The 18002-nt window shown below is 38.4% G+C and overlaps 2 protein-coding genes across 2 annotated transcripts; one reads left to right on the forward strand and one right to left on the reverse strand.

The window, feature by feature from the left end:
* The first annotated feature begins 1127 nt into the window (after positions 1-1127).
* On the forward strand, positions 1128-5420 carry tomm7 (translocase of outer mitochondrial membrane 7 homolog (yeast)). The gene is made up of 3 exons (XM_038724627.1): positions 1128-1294; positions 4163-4211; positions 5056-5420. The coding sequence occupies exons 1-3, from the start codon at positions 1192-1194 to the stop codon at positions 5069-5071; spliced, it is 168 nt and encodes a 55-aa protein (XP_038580555.1). The 5' UTR covers positions 1128-1191; the 3' UTR covers positions 5072-5420.
* A 1313-nt stretch (positions 5421-6733) lies between these two features.
* Positions 6734-14834, reverse strand: LOC119907781. Its single transcript, XM_038725465.1, has 10 exons — positions 14819-14834; positions 14549-14727; positions 14314-14409; positions 14069-14212; positions 13169-13351; positions 8982-9042; positions 8697-8890; positions 8467-8562; positions 8227-8370; positions 6734-7542 (listed from the first exon to the last, which is right to left on the reverse strand). The coding sequence occupies exons 1-10, from the start codon at positions 14832-14834 to the stop codon at positions 7303-7305; spliced, it is 1353 nt and encodes a 450-aa protein (XP_038581393.1). The 3' UTR covers positions 6734-7302.
* Between the last annotated feature and the right edge of the window lie 3168 nt (positions 14835-18002).

Raw genomic sequence — 18002 nt, forward strand, 5'->3', positions numbered from 1 at the left:
TTCTGTCTCTGCATCAGCAAACATTACAACCTACACTGTCAACAACCAGAACTAATGCATGAGAGCTGGAGAGCAGCATTTGGCTTCATGATCAAAGAATGTTTTTATGTCCGGTCGACACTTTCGACTCTTTCTCCACCCTTACTTCCTGTGTCCATGCTCAAAAACTCACAATAGGTGTAATCTTCATTGCGCCGAGAAATCGGTTTAAAGATATTTTGGCTTTAAAGGAAAAGCTTGTTCTATCTATCTTTACAGTATAGTGATGTAACAGTCAGAGTTGAGTGGGCAGGTGGGCTTTTTACAATAACTTAATATTGAAATCCTGCAGTATGCCAGAGTGAGTAATGAGGAGGAGTCAAAAATCAAGTATTGCACCTTGGCAGAGCTGTCAAGGTGCTGATCCTTAAGTACGAATCTGAGGTAGGCTGCACTTGAGTATTTTATTTTCACGCCACTTTCTGCTTCTACTCCACGACATTTCAGAGGGAAATATTGTACTATTTCACTACATTTATCTAACGCTTTAGTAGGTACTTTGTAGTTTTACTGCTTTGAGTAGGTTACTTAGACTGTATTATACTAATTAGAGGCTACACTTTACTTAAGTAGTTTAACATTTTCAATGCAGTAACCTACTTTTACTTGTAACATACTACTTTTACAATGTGGTAGCCTAGAGTCCTGCATACTAAAGGGGCTGATAGGCCTACTTTAAAAAGCTCCAACAATTCACTCAATTCAATAAAATCCATAGTCTGTGTCCAGTGTTCAAAAGTGGTCTGTAAAATTTCGTTATGCGTTTGAAATGATTTAGTCTTCTCATACTGAAAGATGTTAAAACTGGTTAAAACCCTCCTGCTCTGAGCTGCAGGGAACTGGCCCACTCAAGGTTAGAGCGGTTCCCAAAACTTTGAGTAGCCGGAATAAAGGTGTAACATAGTCATTACAAATAAATAATAAATAAATATCATTATGTGTCTAGATCTCGTTGAGAGGGGAGTTTGAAGTGAAAATGAGGCTTTAATATGTGAACTGTAGCAGCCGCGCTTTCACACGTCTGGCCACAAGATGGCGGCCTATGACAGACGCACCAGAGGGATAACGTCGGTAAGCAGCCGAGTCAACTACGTCACTTCCTCTAACCGTGTCCTTGGCAGCAGCAGCATCTTTGCTGTTCAGGATAAACACATGGCTAAATTGAGCAAAGAGACCAAACAGCGGCTGCAGCAGCTGTTCCAGTGCGGCCAGTTTGTCATCCGATGGGGTTTTATCCCAACCGTGCTGTACCTCGGTCAGTATCCGAACAGGAGCAGGGGGTAGACGGGATGAGGAGACACACCTCGCTAACGTTAGCCAGTTAGCTTATAGCACATTAGCCTTCAACGATGAGCTAAACTAATAATGTAACTTTTCGGGTTGGTTGGGCGGGCAAGACTTAACCTTAACTAATAACGCCGACCATTGACTCCCTCTATCTGAGCAACATATAGTTACAAATTAATAAGACAACAAGGCTTCCAGGCGCTGTTTTATTTAACGTTAGTTGCATTGGGTCTGTATGTAACTTTGTAACATTAAATGTAAATGTCTGTAGCTTTCATGTTTAGCATTACAGGGTCCTAAGGGGTTGTCGACTTTACATTCCCCTTTCAGGATAAGTGATGCAACGTTAGTGCATGTAATGTAATGTAATTCATGGTGGTGTTTAACGGGCGTAGAAGTGTAACGTTAAGCCACATGGTTACGTTAGTGAACTGTTGAATCAGTGCAGATACTCCAAACGGATGTGATGAAATGACATGAACTCCATTTGAAATCAAGCTGGGACACCTTTGACTGGCGATTATACCAACGTTAGGACGTGAGAGAGGGATATATATTTTTCAGTGATCTCTATGATGGACTAAGGACTGTGCAGGTATCCTTCTGCTTGTATCTAAAACGGTCGGAAACGGCTAACGTGGAAATACTTGTGCAATAAGTCCTGGGTAACGTTAGTTGGTTTAAAACGGTTCCTGTAGTACCCAATGTCAGGGGCACTAAAATACCTGGTTGTGGTTTTGGAGAAGAGAGGGGGAAGTTATGACTTTTGCATGGCTGTGGTTTGGAGTAAACATGGGGGAAGTTCAGACTTTTGCAGGTGTGACCTCACAGCCGGTGGAGTTGCCCTCTATGGGCCTTTTCCGAAACTGCTTGCTACTCTCTCTCCCTACCTACTTCCACTCCGTTTGAGCGTTCATGCGGAGGGTCCGTCACATTGAGTGGCATACGAAACCAGTGAGGGCAGTGGTAGTGGTTTGTTAAACCCTCAGATTCCGAGTGAGCACCGATGCTGGCTTGTTGAATGTTTGGAACACCCTGTGCTGCACGATGGGGGACCTTTCTTTCACATGCGATTTCTGCGTGACTACGCAGGTTGACATGTAGGATTTTTTAATTCCGAAACTACACTAACATATCATATTACCATTTACAGGGTAACAATGTAGCCCAAAGGTTATATTGTGTTTAAATAAAAAAGGCTCTTGTCTGATAGACAATAAAACTGTTGATGTTATTGAACAATATTCATCTCATGTGAAAATCTTCAGCCAAAATAAAATCGTCTACACAAGGACAGAATAGAACATGGCATAACTAAATACACAGGGGATCATATAACAAGCAACAAAGGCATTAAAGAAAAATAGTTAAGTCTTTATACAAAAAATAATAAATTCTTCAGATTATATAATGCTTCAATATAATATTTGATTTATATTGAAATGTTGCATTTGAGAATGTAATATTTTTCATATAGGATAAAGATGTTCAAATATATAGCCTAGGCTTTTCTTAACAATGAATATAAATATTTTGATAAAATAATATAATATTTATTTTTCGTGTCTAAAGTCACGTTCTTAAAGAAATATTTGACACAAACACAAAATTAATAACAAATGCTTTCAGTTTAGTTATTGCAAAAAAAACACACTTTTCCTCAACATCAATCCTGAATCTTAATAGAACAGTTGTTTATTTGATACATGTATTACAGCAGTGAGTAGGCTTAGGCTACAGCGGTAACGTCGGATCCTATTTACGCTGGGGGGTAGGGTAGGGAGCTCGATTTGGCTGTGAGGCTGACTCCGACCAGAGTTAACTCCGTGTCAGAGTGGAAGTGGCGAGGGTCTAGTTTCGGGAAAAATTCTCCAACTTCAGCATTTTCGAAACACCAAAGCTGATGCCATACTTTCTCCCTCTTATTTTTACATGCATTTCTCTGTCTTTTGCAACTCTTTTACTTCTTAACGGCAGAATAATATTGCGTATATCATTAGTTTCTCTTGTGTTACCACCATCTGAATAACTCTGGTTTTGTCAGGCTGATATCTGGTATCCTATGAGATAGTCAATTAAATCATTACTAATAAATTAGTTTGGCTTTTGTAGGTTTCAGCTTTTCTGATTTTGACTCTTATTTTATGTGTACTGGATTTTTTAGGACTTTTTTTGACTTTTGTTGATTGCTCCGAAAACAATTAAAGATTAATTGATCAATTGTAAAACTCCAACGAAAATACTCAGTTGCAGCCCCATATTAAGGGATGAGTAAATTGAGATTATTTTTAGCCTTCCAGGAATCACTCTTATCTGTTTCTTAAGAATCACTTGCACCAGTAATGACCTATGAAGGAAGCTAGAAAAGATATTGGGGAAATTGTGTGTAAGGCGGAGGCAATGAGTCAGATGTAATTATGGCCCTTTTGCTCTGTTTCTATACTATTCCAAAAAAAATGAGACCTGCAAGACAGCTGTTGATGTCAGAGCTTTCTGACACAATGATGCTGTTTAATCAAAGGGGTGTTTTGCAGAGGCAATCTGCTGATTAAGTGCAAATACTCACAGTGAAACATTTGCAAATCACAAGGTTATTGTCAGAGAAGATTGTTGCTATATCATCTTTGTGCATAGGGATTTCACACATTTAACTGTAAAATGGGGACCATACAATATGGTTTATATGCCAGTTGATTTTCTATACTAGATGCTTGCAGCTCACCATAATAAGCTCTTCCGGATGAGAAAGATTCTGTTTTCACTGTCGCATTTCTGGGCTGTTTTCTCAAATATAAATCGGTGTGATTCAATTCTTCTTTTTGCTTTCAACTTACAGGTTTCAAACGAGGAGCAGATCCAGGAATGCCTGAACCCACAGTTTTAAGGTAAGAACAGTTTGGTTTTAGAGTTGTGCTTCCTGTCAAGTCATAAATGTAATATCAGAAGCAGGAAGTGAAATGTGACCGTAAGAAGGAGTTTTCACACCTATGCAACACTGGGACTTCTTTCCGTTAGTCATGGAATAGTTGGGCTAACTGTACTTAGTTGCACAAGTTGTTTTGCTGACTGGCAGAAAGTGAAATCTGTAGTTCTACATGCTGGGTGTATGTATTAAGATTGCGGCGACTGACAAATGATTCTATTTCCTGACTTGTCCTTCAATGTACGTCAGGACATCTCTTTAATTTAGTGAAGTCTTTGAATATCCCTCCATTTGGAAGGGATTACATTCTTCTTATAAACAAAGGTCACTTAGTTCTTGACTCCTTTTTTCTTCAAACCCTTCATGATATAGATAGAAATGTAATAAACAGATTTCCTCTGCAGGAATAGTACTCACTTAGTTTAATTTCTCCCCTAAATACTTGGAGTTTCCAACACTTGAAAACCCTGAATGTCTGTCTAGATGTTAGCTTTTAGTTAGCTTTAGTTGCTGTAGAGGTGAATTAAATACTTTCTACAATTAATAACTGGACATGAAAATAATGATGGTTGGTGAATGGTTAATACCCCATATGTAACGTGGCTGATTGAACCATTTGAGATAATTTTATCTTCAAGGGGCGTTCAGTTATTTGTGTTGGTGTATCATCACAGAATGTTTAAAAACTATATATTTAAATTATATTAATAAACATCTGGGTGATGATACAGCAGCACTTGTGCTCTGTAAGTGAACTGTGGAACTTCAGGAGTCTAGCTGAACCTTTATTTTTTATTTTTTTCTAGTTTACTGTGGGGCTAAGAAACGTCTCCACACAGCCAATCCCCTCGCCTCATCAAGACCATGTGACCCACCCGTCAACAGAAATCCAGGAAATGGACATTATTTTTCACTTTCCTCTCCATAAATCATATTGTCCAATGTCCAAGAAGTAAAGGAATGAATGTTATCTGCAGCCATACTGTTTACTGTTTGGATTAACAAGCTGGAATCAAGACTTTGTCGCTGAGAATACATTGTCTTGACTGGTCAATCTGTAGTTATTTTGTTGGGAATGTGTGACAGCAGTTTGGATATGCCATTCATTCCATGTTTGTTCTTTTTATTTGTAATTTAAAATTTCTGAAAAATAAATCCACACAGAAATTTCTGTTTTGTCTTTCTTACCAAGAGCAGTGGTGAAAAGTACATATACTCAAGTACAAATTTGAGGTGCTAGTACGATTAACTGATTAGTTGATTGACAGAAAATTAATTGACAACAATTTTGATAATCATTTCCTGTTCTTAAATGTGAGGATTTCATACTTTTCTTTTTCATTTAAATTTGATTTTTAATGATTTTTGAAGTTTGGATTGCTGGTTGGTGTCCCTTTTGAGCTCTGGGTAATTATGACTGCATTTTTCACTATTTTCTGAATATATACAAACCAAATAATCGATTAATGGAGAAAATAAACAGCAGAATGAGTCCATAATGAAAATAGTTCAAAAGTTTAGTGGCATCTAGTGGTGAGGGTTGCAAATTGCAACCATTGGCTCACAGTGCATTCATTTCCCGAGTTATGAAGTCGTTCTTCTAAAAAATATTCTTATTATTCCGATACCACATGAATGCACCGCTCAACCCTCCCTTTCCGAGCATGCAGGAGAAGCTACCGTGGCTGACGTGCTCTGTCGGCTCTTGTGCTAAATAATACCTGTGGGCCTCCGTTTGTCCAAATTTAACTTCTCTTCTTGCTTCTAATAAACCAATTGACTACTACTACTAACGTTACTACTTCTTTGTATTCAACGTAGTGACGAAACATGCTCTGTAGAGCTTCTGTCCATTTGGGCTACTGTGGAAACTTGGGGGTGCAATATGTCGACGTCCATGTAAGCGGACCCTCTGTGTATGTAGATAGCAATGGCTCATTCTAAGGTAATAAAAAACATAATGTCTTTACATAAGGTCTTTATACACCACTGAAAACATAGTTGTGGACATGTATATTGCATTTGTGTCAACAGATCCTCCTAAAAATTACACACTGAACCTTTAATTGTTAGATTTGCCTGATTATACTTACATCTTATACTTTCATAACATTTTCAATGCTGAATTTTACTTGCATAATTTTTTACAGTGGTATAAGTACTTAAGTAAGGGATCTGAATACTGCCATTGCTACAGAACAGGCGTCATGTTGGGGCTTTATCTTAAGAACCAAAACTCGGTCTCGATTGTAAAAATCATAAGTCATATAAACAACTCCTCATTGTGTTAAAGTGATTTGTTAAGGTCCATGAAGTTTTAAAGTTTGGAATTCTGCAGAATTGTAAGATAAGAAAAATGATTCATAGATCACTGCTCACAACAAATTTGGTTTTATCTGCTTTTATAGTTTGATATTCACATTTTCCAGCATCCACCAAACATACGCAAGTAAGGACACTGATTAAAAGTGTTGTTACCGGATGTGGAAAAAGCTGTTTCAAAATGTGTCACATCCCTGCGGTGATAGAAAATATGTATTATGCATTGGAATGAAAATACTTGTCTCTATGCAAATGTCTATTTTTATTTCTACAAAACATTCCTTCCACTCAGTAACTGGAAACAATCACAACTCTTTGCATTTTAATAAGTTAACAGCAAATTCAGTATAAAAATGAAACTAGTTGTAAATAAATAACAGTTAAAATGACTGTAAATATAAAATCATTGTTTACAAAAATAGAAGATGCAATTATTGCTTTTTCTAACAATGTTGCTCAAATAATATCACAATCAATACATTTATTATGCGCATTTTAGTGCACAATCATGGATTTTCCTATGACTAATAAATACCACTTTTCATCAAGTATAAATAGATTAAATAAATGAGCAATAGTGGGCGTTTCAAGCCCTGCTGCCTTTAAGTCATATAGATACCTACAGTAGAATTAGTGCACTCAGAGCATGCACTGTCATGATTCCCCCCTTAACACCACCCCATTTCACCCATTTCCCTGAGGTATTCCTTAATAAGCAATTTTTAATACTTTCATCTTTTTAGCTTTTGGTGGTAGAAAGTGACAGGTGCCATGATCCTGTTGGCTATACTTCTTCTGGGCCGCTCCATTTTGTTAAATATTCTTTTGCAGTCGACAAGGAAGTAGTGGAGCTGGCGCAGGATGCTGTGTGCGGTCATCTTTCTGTGGAAAGTGTCTGGGTCTTCGAGGCCCTTCAGCAGCACCTCCTCCTGGCTGCTGGTGAGTGCCGTTACCTGTTCAGGGTTCCTCATCTGTGGGGCAGAGGTGACAGTAATCTAATCGGACTAAACAGTCCTGTACTGTAATAATAAACCAGTAATCAGCCATTAACAATTAGACAAAATTTGACATTTACTGAATGAAAAGTAGGACATTAAATAACTGAGTACATTTACTCAAGTACTGAGCTTGCAATTTTGTGCTACTTCCACAACACTACATTTGTGAAGGAAATACTGTCATTTTTGCTCATATACATTAATTTGCCAGCTATAGTTACGAGTTACTTTGAAGATTACATACAATACTCCTCATGAGTATTGTATGTAATCTTGGCCAGCTACAACAATAAAATGCAACTGACACATTATTGCATCAGTAAAAATGATCCAATAATGTAATATATACAAATGTTATCCTGACAGGAGGTGGCGCTTGTAGTAGATCGATAGATACTTTATTTATCCCGAGGTAAATTCAAGTATCCAGTTGCATACAAAACATACATACATTAAACATATATATTGCCTACTACAGTGTGGTAGGCCTATTGCAACTTTAAATTAAGTAAAAGATAAAAATACCTTTTCCACCACCGGCTACAACAAAGATAATGAAAAAGTTAGCCAGATGAAAAGCAATTGCATAAAGGCCAACACAGGGCTTAACAGGCTACAAGTTGAAATATAAATTTTAATTTAGCATCTCAGACCCACCTTTCCTTTGATCAGGCTAATCAGGTAACCGCCATCAACTCTGGCCTCTTTGGGAATCAGGCTGTTGGGGCACTCCTTCTCCACAAACTTGAGAAGAACAGTATAAATAAGTAGGCCATGTGCCAAACTGTGGAGACATGCCTCCTGGAGAGAGGAAAGAAAATCATTGTCAGTTCTCAAACAAAACCCATCACCCACCATCTTTTTTTAACATGATAACAAAGGAGGAAACGTAAGTACCTTGCTGAAGTTGGATTTAGGACAGTTTTTTGGAAGTGAGGAGGTTTTGTAGTTGTCCAGAAAGAGATATTGCACGTCTCTGAATTCATCTTCAAACTGATACAGGGCAAACAGTAAAAGACACATGATGGAGGTCAGGAGTGCAGTTCACCAGTGCTCTTAGATGTTACTGATGTAAGCAACTGCAAAAATACGTTCAGTGGCATTCCTGAAGATCATAACGCGCTTACCTCCTCCTTGTGGCGTTGGGTTGTGGCAAGGACCTTGGTCAACACCGGGGAGGTGCTCAGTAGGTCAGAGCGAGTCTCCCCCTCCTCACCTGAGGTGTCACCTGCCAGGGTGTCGGCGGGCGCGTCTACAACTGGAGCTCCGGGAGCGCGCTGGAGCAGAGCTGCCAGCATCACTGCAGAGAGCAAGTAAGCGTCTGTGCGGGGAGGAGAAGCATGAATGAATGACTGACTGAAAAGAGGAAGGAACACGGGAAACATGTGCACCACAGGCTGCAAATCACTTACTGAGTTTAGAGGGCATGTTGCGCTGCTGGGAAGCAAGTTGAGTTTCCACTGATGCTGAGGGCTGTCAGGGCCAGAAGGAGGTGCTCTGTCTTTTGCAATGGGCTCTCATTTTTATATTCTTCAGATTGGAGGAATTTCCCAATACCTTCCTGCAACAGGCACGGACTTAGAAGTTTGCGTCAAGCATCCGGTACGGCATCCGTATAGTTGATGGTGATGTTGATGAAGATAACAGGAGTGTCCAAGATGCTTCTATTCATTTCTAGTTCAAATTAAAGGATGAAATGCTGAAGTAATTATTTCAGTAATTGAAAACTTAATAAAGAACGTTTAAAACAGAGGCACACACCGTCAGCGTTGACTTGTGAAAAAAAAAATCCCTATGATATTTTAAGCCATATAATTTAAAGGGAAATCCACTCATAACCATAAATTTGCATAAAATCATCCCGATGGCCTGTGGTGGTAAAATCAGTATCGATGAAATAAACAAACAATATCCGGTGACGTGAAGTCAAATTGACGGTGGATTTTTAATTTGAATCACACACTGTGGGACAAGTTGCCTTTCCCAGGCAACTGTCTGGATTATTAGCATAGAGTGTCTTTCCCAATATTAGCAACATTTAGGTATTTAAAATGTTCTTTCCCTCAGTTGACCAGCTGGTCAAAAGGCTATATCAAGTCATCAAATGTATTTTATTATTATGGTATTTTATCAAAATATGTTAATAAAATGAAATTTAATTAGTGCATGAAATAAGTGATTCTTTTGTTTTGTCATGGTGATGCATCAGGTTCCTGTTCCAGTTTTAGTCATGATACTACTTCATTCAGGAGAGACTTCATCTGAGTGAACAAATCCTTTTTTCACATGTGCACAATGAATATGGGTTTGTGGCAAAACCTGGTTGGTTTAACTCAAGAGTGAACTCCCACAGTCAGCTGATAAGAGAAGCAGAAGAAAAATAGAGAAAGAGGCAGCCTGAGAGAGAGAGAGTTGTGAATGTGAGCTTCGCCTGGCTCCAACAATAAAACGCAACTGACACATTATTGTATCAGTAAAAATAATCCAATAATGTAATATATAAGAATGTAACACTGACAGGAGGCGGGGCTTTTACTCATAATATAGAAATTCTAGTGTACAGTATTACCACTTTAACTTAAGTAAAGGATGTACTTTTTCCACCACCGGCTACAGGGCTAATACACAGGCCACAGCAGGGCTTAACAGAGCTACACATTTCTGGCCAATCAGGTTACCGCCATCAACTCTGGCCCTTTTTGGGAATCAGGCTGTTGGGGCATCTCTTCTCCACAAACTTGAGAAAAACCTTGCTTCTCTAATCAGCTGACTGTGAGTTTTGAATGTATGAAGCTTAAGGATAGTGTTCCTGTTTGAACTTACCCTGAGCTTCATTTGAATATGAGTTTGATAATTGATCTGTTTAAGGCGTTTGTAAGACTGCGTTAGTGCTTTTAAATGTCATTTACTGATCACACAGCCCATAAGATCATAATATGACAACAATTATTAACTGATGGTTGTCAGAAACATGAACATCTATTATGTCTTTTGATGACATCACAGCCATGGCAGGCTACCTGTCTCCCTCTTGGATAGTTAATATGGATTTTTTTTGGCCTGATGGTGGTCCAGGTAGGATTTCTTAGATTACTTTTCCAAGTTTGTACCAATGTCTTAGGCTTGAACTTGTCATTACAAAATGTTTTAAATAATCCTGTAAGGGCTTGTCATTTTCTACACTGTAAAATTAATCAATATAATGTCCTTGAGTTCATCAAAAGTAAAATATATTAGCACACTAGCCCATATTTATTGAAAGCTGTTTACTTTTAAACCATCCAGTTTAGTGCCAGGAATTGGATAATTTATGCCACATCCTGTGGATGAGGGCTTTTTTTGGTTTATTAAAATTACTTATTTTCTCTTCGTCAACCACGATCACCACCAGCGGGTAATGGACAGTACCTGTGGGTGGTGAGAGTCCCAGTGAGTGGTGGGGACACCACCCATGGGGCACTCCTGTTAGAATGATTTTTCTTACATTTTTTTACTTCGGTTAAATGGGGACCCCACATTTTACATAAGGTCGTTTCACTGCTTATCCTGTGGCAACAGTTGTCCGCTGTGGCTCTGAAGAAGCTCTGTCAAGTCTGAAAAAAAAACTACAGTAATCTTGGATTTTACACTGTAACAGAACGTATTGGTGGTTGTATTGTTTTCTTAGACAGTTTGTGTTAGATATTTCACAAAATAAATGCTGGGACTGACACGTTTGGTGCAAGCACTATAGCAGGAATACAGAAAACATTCAAATGCAGATGAAAGAGGCAGAGTAGATGAAGTTCAATTATTTATGAGAAAATAATGTTTTATGGCTTACAGGATCATGAGGCAGGCAAGGTCCAAAGCCAGAAAGGCAGTCCACAACAGGCAAATTAATCCTACAGGGAACAGACATGAAATCAATGTCCAAATAATAGGGCAGTCAGACAGGCTTGTAGGCAACAGGGCTCCAGGTAACAGGCTTGAAGGCGATGTCATTAAAAAAACAAGCAGCATTGGACGATCTGGCAAGGAATTAGTAGAAAAGGTGTGGAAATGGGTGGGGCAGTCAGGTGATGTTTATGGTCATCTGGTGGACTGATGAAAAATGGCAGTGAAAGGGCCTTTGGAACCAGGAAAGGGGACAGACTGTGACAGGGACACCAGAAGGCCCACTTCCAAGCCCACTGATATTCACCCTATATGCTTCCACTCACTATCTATAAAATTAACAATAACAGTTGGATGGATTGGCATGAAATGCTCGTTCATGTTCCTCTCAGGATGAACTGTAATACCTTTGGTGATCCCTGAACTTTTCATCGAGCACCATCATCAGGTCATATTTTTCCAATACTTTGGTTTAGGACTAAGGACATTAGCATTTAGCTCAACCGCAGCTGTGCCTGCGTACAGCCTCACAGAGTTTCTAGCATGGCTGTAGACTCTTATCCTTGTTTTCATCTTCTCCATATTGTTTGATTCAGAGTCGGATGTAAGTGTTTGTCCAAAAATATTTGATTAGTGCTATTTCTCTGCACATGCCTGAGTCTTGACCATAGGAGTAAGAAAATACTGTATGACTATGATATATGTGGTACTCCTCACAGTACTTTCACTCAAGTAAAGGATCTGAATACTTCCGTCGCTACTGACCAGGCATCATGTTGATGCTTTATTCTAAGAACCAAAACTGGGTCTTGATTGTAAAAATGATAAAAGTTCTGTAGAAAAACAGAATATGATTGAATTTTGTGTGTTAAAGTAATTTGTTAAGGTCCATGAAGTTTTAATGTTTGGAATTCAATACAAAATTCTGCAAGATAATAGAAATAATGATTCATAGATCACTGCTCACAACACATTTGATTTTATCTGCTTTTACAGTTTGACAGTCGCATTTTCCAGCTTACACCAAACATATGTACGTAAGGACACTGATTAAAATCTGCAAGTATCATTAACGGTGTGTGGAAAAAAACAGAAAATGTGTCACATCTCTGCAATGACATTAAATATGTATTTTATAATGGAATGAAACCACCTGTCTCTTGTATATGCTAATGTATTTATTTTTATTTCTTCAAGTTTAAAAAATGTTCCTTCCTGTCACTAATTGGTGGGGTGCGTTCAAAACACAGCTCTTTTATTGCATTGCAATTAAATTAACAGCAAATTCAGCATGCTAATAATAGTTGTGAATAAATAACAGTTAAAAGTACTGTAAATATAAAATCATTGTTTACAAAAAAGATGATGCAATTATTGCTTTTTCTAACAATGTTGCTCAAATAACGTCACAATCAAGACATTAATTAACAGTAAAAAACTGTATCAAGTAAAAATTGCATTTTTAGTGCACAATCATGGATTTTCCTTTAACTAATAAATAACACTTTTCACCAAATATAAATAGGTTAAATAAATTGTGCAATAGTGGGCGTTGCAAGCCCTGCTGTCTTTAAGTCATAGACTGCTATAGATACCTACAGTAGAATTAGTGCACTCAGAGCATGAACTTTCTGATACCCCCTTAACATCACCCCATTTCCCTGAGGTATTCCTTCATAAGCGATTTTTAATACTTTCAGCTATTTTAACTTTGGTGTTAGAAAGTGTCAGATGACGGGCTCCTTTTGTTGATTTCTATTTTGCAGTCGACAAGGAAGTAGTGGAGCTGGCGCAGGATGCTGTGTGCCGTCATCTTTCTGTGGAAAATGTCAGGGTTGTCGAGGTCCTTCAGCAGCACCTCCTCCTGGCTGCTAGTGAGTGCCGTGACCTGTTCAGGGTTCCTCATCTGTGGGGCAGAGGTGACAGTGGTGTAACAGGACTTAACAGTGCTGTAATGTAATAATAAACCTATGTAAGTCAATCCATTAAAATGTCATTTACAATTAGACAGGATTGAAAATGAACAACAAAATTTGACATTTAGTTTTAAAAGAAATTAAAAACAGGACATTAAATAACTGAGCTATAACCAGTGGTGGAATGTAACTAAATACATTTACTGAAGTACAGAGCTTACAATTTTGTGCTACTTCCACTACACTATGTTTCTGAAGAAATTATTGTCATTTTTACTGTCATTTGCCAGATATAGTTACAAGTTGCTTTGCAGATACATACAATACTCATGAGAAGCTTAAAAAAATACAAAGCACTGCCATTGTTAAACAGTATACAAAGTAAAGTGAGCTCCACCTTGGCCGGCTACAACTATAAAACACAACTGACACATTATTGCATCAGCAAAAATAATCCAATAATGTAATATATAAGAATGTAACACTGACAGGAGGTGGGGCTTTTAGTACTTTTACAGTGTGGTATTGCTACTTTTACGTAAGTAGATGTAAATACTTTTTTCACCACTACAACAAACATGATGAAAAAGTGAGCCAGATGAAAAACAATTGCATAAAGACCAGGACAGGGCTAATACACAGGCCACCATAGGGCTTAACAACCTACAAATTGAAATATAATTTTTAGTTTAGCATCTCAGACCCACCTTTCCTTTGATCAGGCTAATCAAATTACCACCATTAACTCTGGCCTCTTTGGGGATCCGGCTGTTAGGGAACTCCTTCTCCACAAACTTGAGAATAACAGTGTAAATAAGCAAGTCGTGGGCCAAACTGTGGAGAAAGACCTCCTGGAGAGAGGAAAGAAAATCACTGTCAGTGATGAAAAGAAACCCACCACCCAGTTTCTTTCATCAGTGTAACAGGATGACAGAGGAGGAAACATAACTACCTCACTGATGCTGGAATTAGAGCAGTTTTTTGGAAGTGAGGAGGTTTTGTAGTTGTCCAGAATGAGATATTGCACGTCTTTGAATTCATCTTCAAACTGATACAGGGCAAATGATAAAAAACACATGATGGAGGTCAGGAGTGCAGTTTACTTTACATCACTCTAACTTTCAAAATTAGTAGGTAAAACTTGGCCTTCACTGGTGCACCTCAATATGTTCAGGCAACACGCTTACCTCCCCCTTGTGGCGTTTGGTTTTGTCAAGCATCAAGTCCCTGAGTAGGTCAGACAGTTTCGGCTCCTCCTCACCTGAGGTGTCACCTGCCAGGGTGTCGGTGGGCGCGTCTACAACTGGAGCTCCGGGAGCGAGCTGGAGCAGAGCTGCCAGCATCACTGCAGAGAGCAAGTAAGCGTCTGTGCGGGGAGGAGAAGCATGAATGAATGACTGACTGAAAAGAGGAAGAAACACGGGAAACATGTGCACCACAGGCTGCAAATCACTTACTGAGTTTAGAGGGCATGTTGTGCTGCTGGGAAGCAAGTTGAGTTTCCACTGATGCTGAGGGCTGTCAGGGCCAGAAGGAGGTGCTCTGTCTTTGTGATGGGCTGTCATTTTATATTCTTCAGTTTGGAGGGATTTCCCAATTCCCCACTGCAACAGGCACGGACTTAAAGGTTTGTGTCATCTATCTGTGGTTGATGGTGATTTTGATGAAGATGGCAGAAGTGTCCATCCTTAAAAATGACCAGCAAGAGCAGGAATTTACAAGATGCTTTGATTCTTTTGTAGTTCAAATTAACAGCTACAATGCTCTATAAGTAATCATTTCAATAACTTGACCAATAATGAAACACGTTTAAAACACACACACAAAGTCAGTGTTGACATACTTGTGAAAAAAAATCCCTATGATATTTTAAGCCATATAATTTAAAGGGAAATCCACCAAAACCATACATTTGCATAAAAGCTTCCTGATGGCCTGTGGTGGTAAAATCAGTATCGATGAAATATACAAACATTATCCGGTGACGTGAAGTCAAATTGATGGTGGGTTTTGAATTTGAATTACACACTCAGGGACAAGTTGCCTTTTCCAGGCAACTGTCTGGATTTGCAACACTTATGTTATATAATCCCCCCCCCAAATGATCAGCTGATCAATATATCCAACTGTGTATTTTAATTCTCATGGTATTGTATCAAAATATTTTTTTTATAAAATGAAGTTTAATTAGTGCATGAAATTAGTGATTCTCTTTTGGGATGGCAGTGGTTTGTTGGTTGGTCGGCCAGCACATGACTTTGGTTCAGACTGAAATATCTCAACAACTGTTATATGGATTGCCATGAGATATTCATGGTCCCCAGTGGATAAACTGTAATAACTTTAGTGATCCAACAACATTTCCCTTCCTTTACTTGTGATCCCTGAACCTTTTATCGGGCGCCATCATCAGGCCTTGTTTTTATCCTCTCCATATTGTTTTCAGATACAGTGCAGGATGTAAATGTTAGTCCAAAAAGATTTGATTACTACTACTACTCCCTAGCTCCTGCCTGACTTTTTGACTATAGGAGTAAGAAAATACTGTATGACTATAGTTGGCTGCATGCCAGCTATGTGGGACTCCTTACACACACTCTAAGTTCATGCTGATATTAATTTGAAGTGGCTTTGATATGATTTCATGTATAATATGGGCTACCACTGTACCATTTACTGCCATGCACCCACTGATTGTTAGGCACTGACTAATTCCTGTAGGTTTCTTGTCTCCCTCCCTTTCCTGGAATGCTCTCCCTGCAGTGGTAATAGACATTAACCCTCAAATGTGTTATCATTCTGGTTTAAACCCTGTGTAGTTTTACCATCGTGGGACCAATTGTGGTCTTGCATTCCAGAAGTGACAGGGTAGAAGGGATATAACTCACAATAGTGTGGGTTCCTGTTCTCAGGGATTAGTGCAAGTTCAATGTAGGTGCATTTGCCAACTTTTTTGTTTCCAAGTTGAAATATATGGTATTAGTGGTCCGCAGCTGTTTTTTCTTGACATTTGTTTAGCAGCTTGTTTTCACTAAAGCAGAGGAAGAGGATTCCTTTTCTGTGCTTCTTCCATTTTCCTCCTCCCCGAAATGTTTTACATATTAAGGGTATTCTTTGTTTCTATTGTAAAGTAAAATTTGTGTTTTGATTTAAATTTCCAGTGTTAATATGCAAAGATAAGAAGACTATATCTGAGTCTTTAAATGTGACGAAATGTGACGACTTTGAGGACAGTACAGTACGTCACCATTCTGTGAAACTTGGCTAGGATATGACCAAAGTCCTTATCGTCTCTGATATGACCCTGAGACTTTTGCCAAAATATGATCCTAACTTGGATATGAGCTTTGTTCTTCACCTGTATTGTGTGCCTAATTAGTCACACACATTGTTTTCTTGTAATCACTTGAAATAGAATAAAAGAGGTGAGTACCAAAGAATTAATCAGCTCGAGATACATCATTTCCTTTTTCCTTAAACATTCAAAGAAAAGCCACCTTCCTCCACCAACTCCCATGTTTTCACAACTTTATTTCTTTCTTCATATTCTCCTTTCAGATACTTGCAATACTAATAGTTGCAACTACTTTCCATTTAATTCAGCATGGCAACGTGTATTCATTAGTGCTTTACTCCATAGGCTCTGTGACATGCTTGGTAATCAAAATATCTGCTACTATTTTTGATATGTAATTTTCCCTCCTGTCACTTGGGATTACTCATGGGGAATCAAACCGGAGAACTCCCAAACTGGTTTTTAAAAAAAAGCAGTAACCTGCATACAAATTGATGCTTTATCTGCTTTATGGGCGATGTTGTAAGAAAGGGTTTGTGTCCACTTTTGATCGGGGAGTGTTTCAGTACTTTCAGTGGACAATCTGAGACTTCAGAATAGCTCAGTGGTTTGCAGCGCGCCGTCTGAGGTCAATGGGAAGTGCCGATCCTGGACATTCTCTTAAAGAAACACTTTCAGTTTGACATGCAAAGTTTTGAGTTGTACATCTATTATAATTCTAGACCTTGAGGAGCATTAATTTATTGTGTGATTATTGTGCTCACTTTTCTCGTTTGAGGAAGAAAGTCTGCTGAGCTGGAAGAAGTGCTCTGAATCATTTCTTCTTTTTTTGTAACCAAAGTAATTCATTGTTTACCACAAATGTCCACATTATGCACACTATATCAACCACAGACAAACCGTGCCTCTTTTATTGCAAATTAATTCCCTTGAAAATCCAATTATTATTCTTTCTAAAAAATGTAATAAACACTTATAAAGCAGCTTTGTACTGTTTTGTAACCTCTCAGTGCATGGCAAGATGTACACGCACATGTGTGTGTGTGTGTATTTGTAATGTTTACTTTACTTCTCTGTTTTGCTACTTTGCATTTTAAAAGGGGCTTAACACTAAGCAGCTTGGAAGGAATGCACATTATGATTTAGTGGTGCGCTCAGAAAACACATAAAGGAATGAGTTCCAAACTTTCAATCGAAATTGAAAATATCTGTCATCTGCTATATTTATAAAATAATGATTCAAACTAAAAATGTGTTCAAAGGAAAGATCAAATTAATAGCCGTACTGAGATTTCAATCATATTGTGTGCTCTTTATTAGCAGCTGATCAAGTAATGAAGATCATG

Source organism: Micropterus salmoides, unplaced genomic scaffold (assembly GCF_014851395.1).
Source record: "Micropterus salmoides isolate LMB-PRFRI ecotype aquatic unplaced genomic scaffold, ASM1485139v1 Ms_hic_scaffold_17, whole genome shotgun sequence".
NCBI lineage: Eukaryota > Metazoa > Chordata > Actinopteri > Centrarchiformes > Centrarchidae > Micropterus > Micropterus salmoides.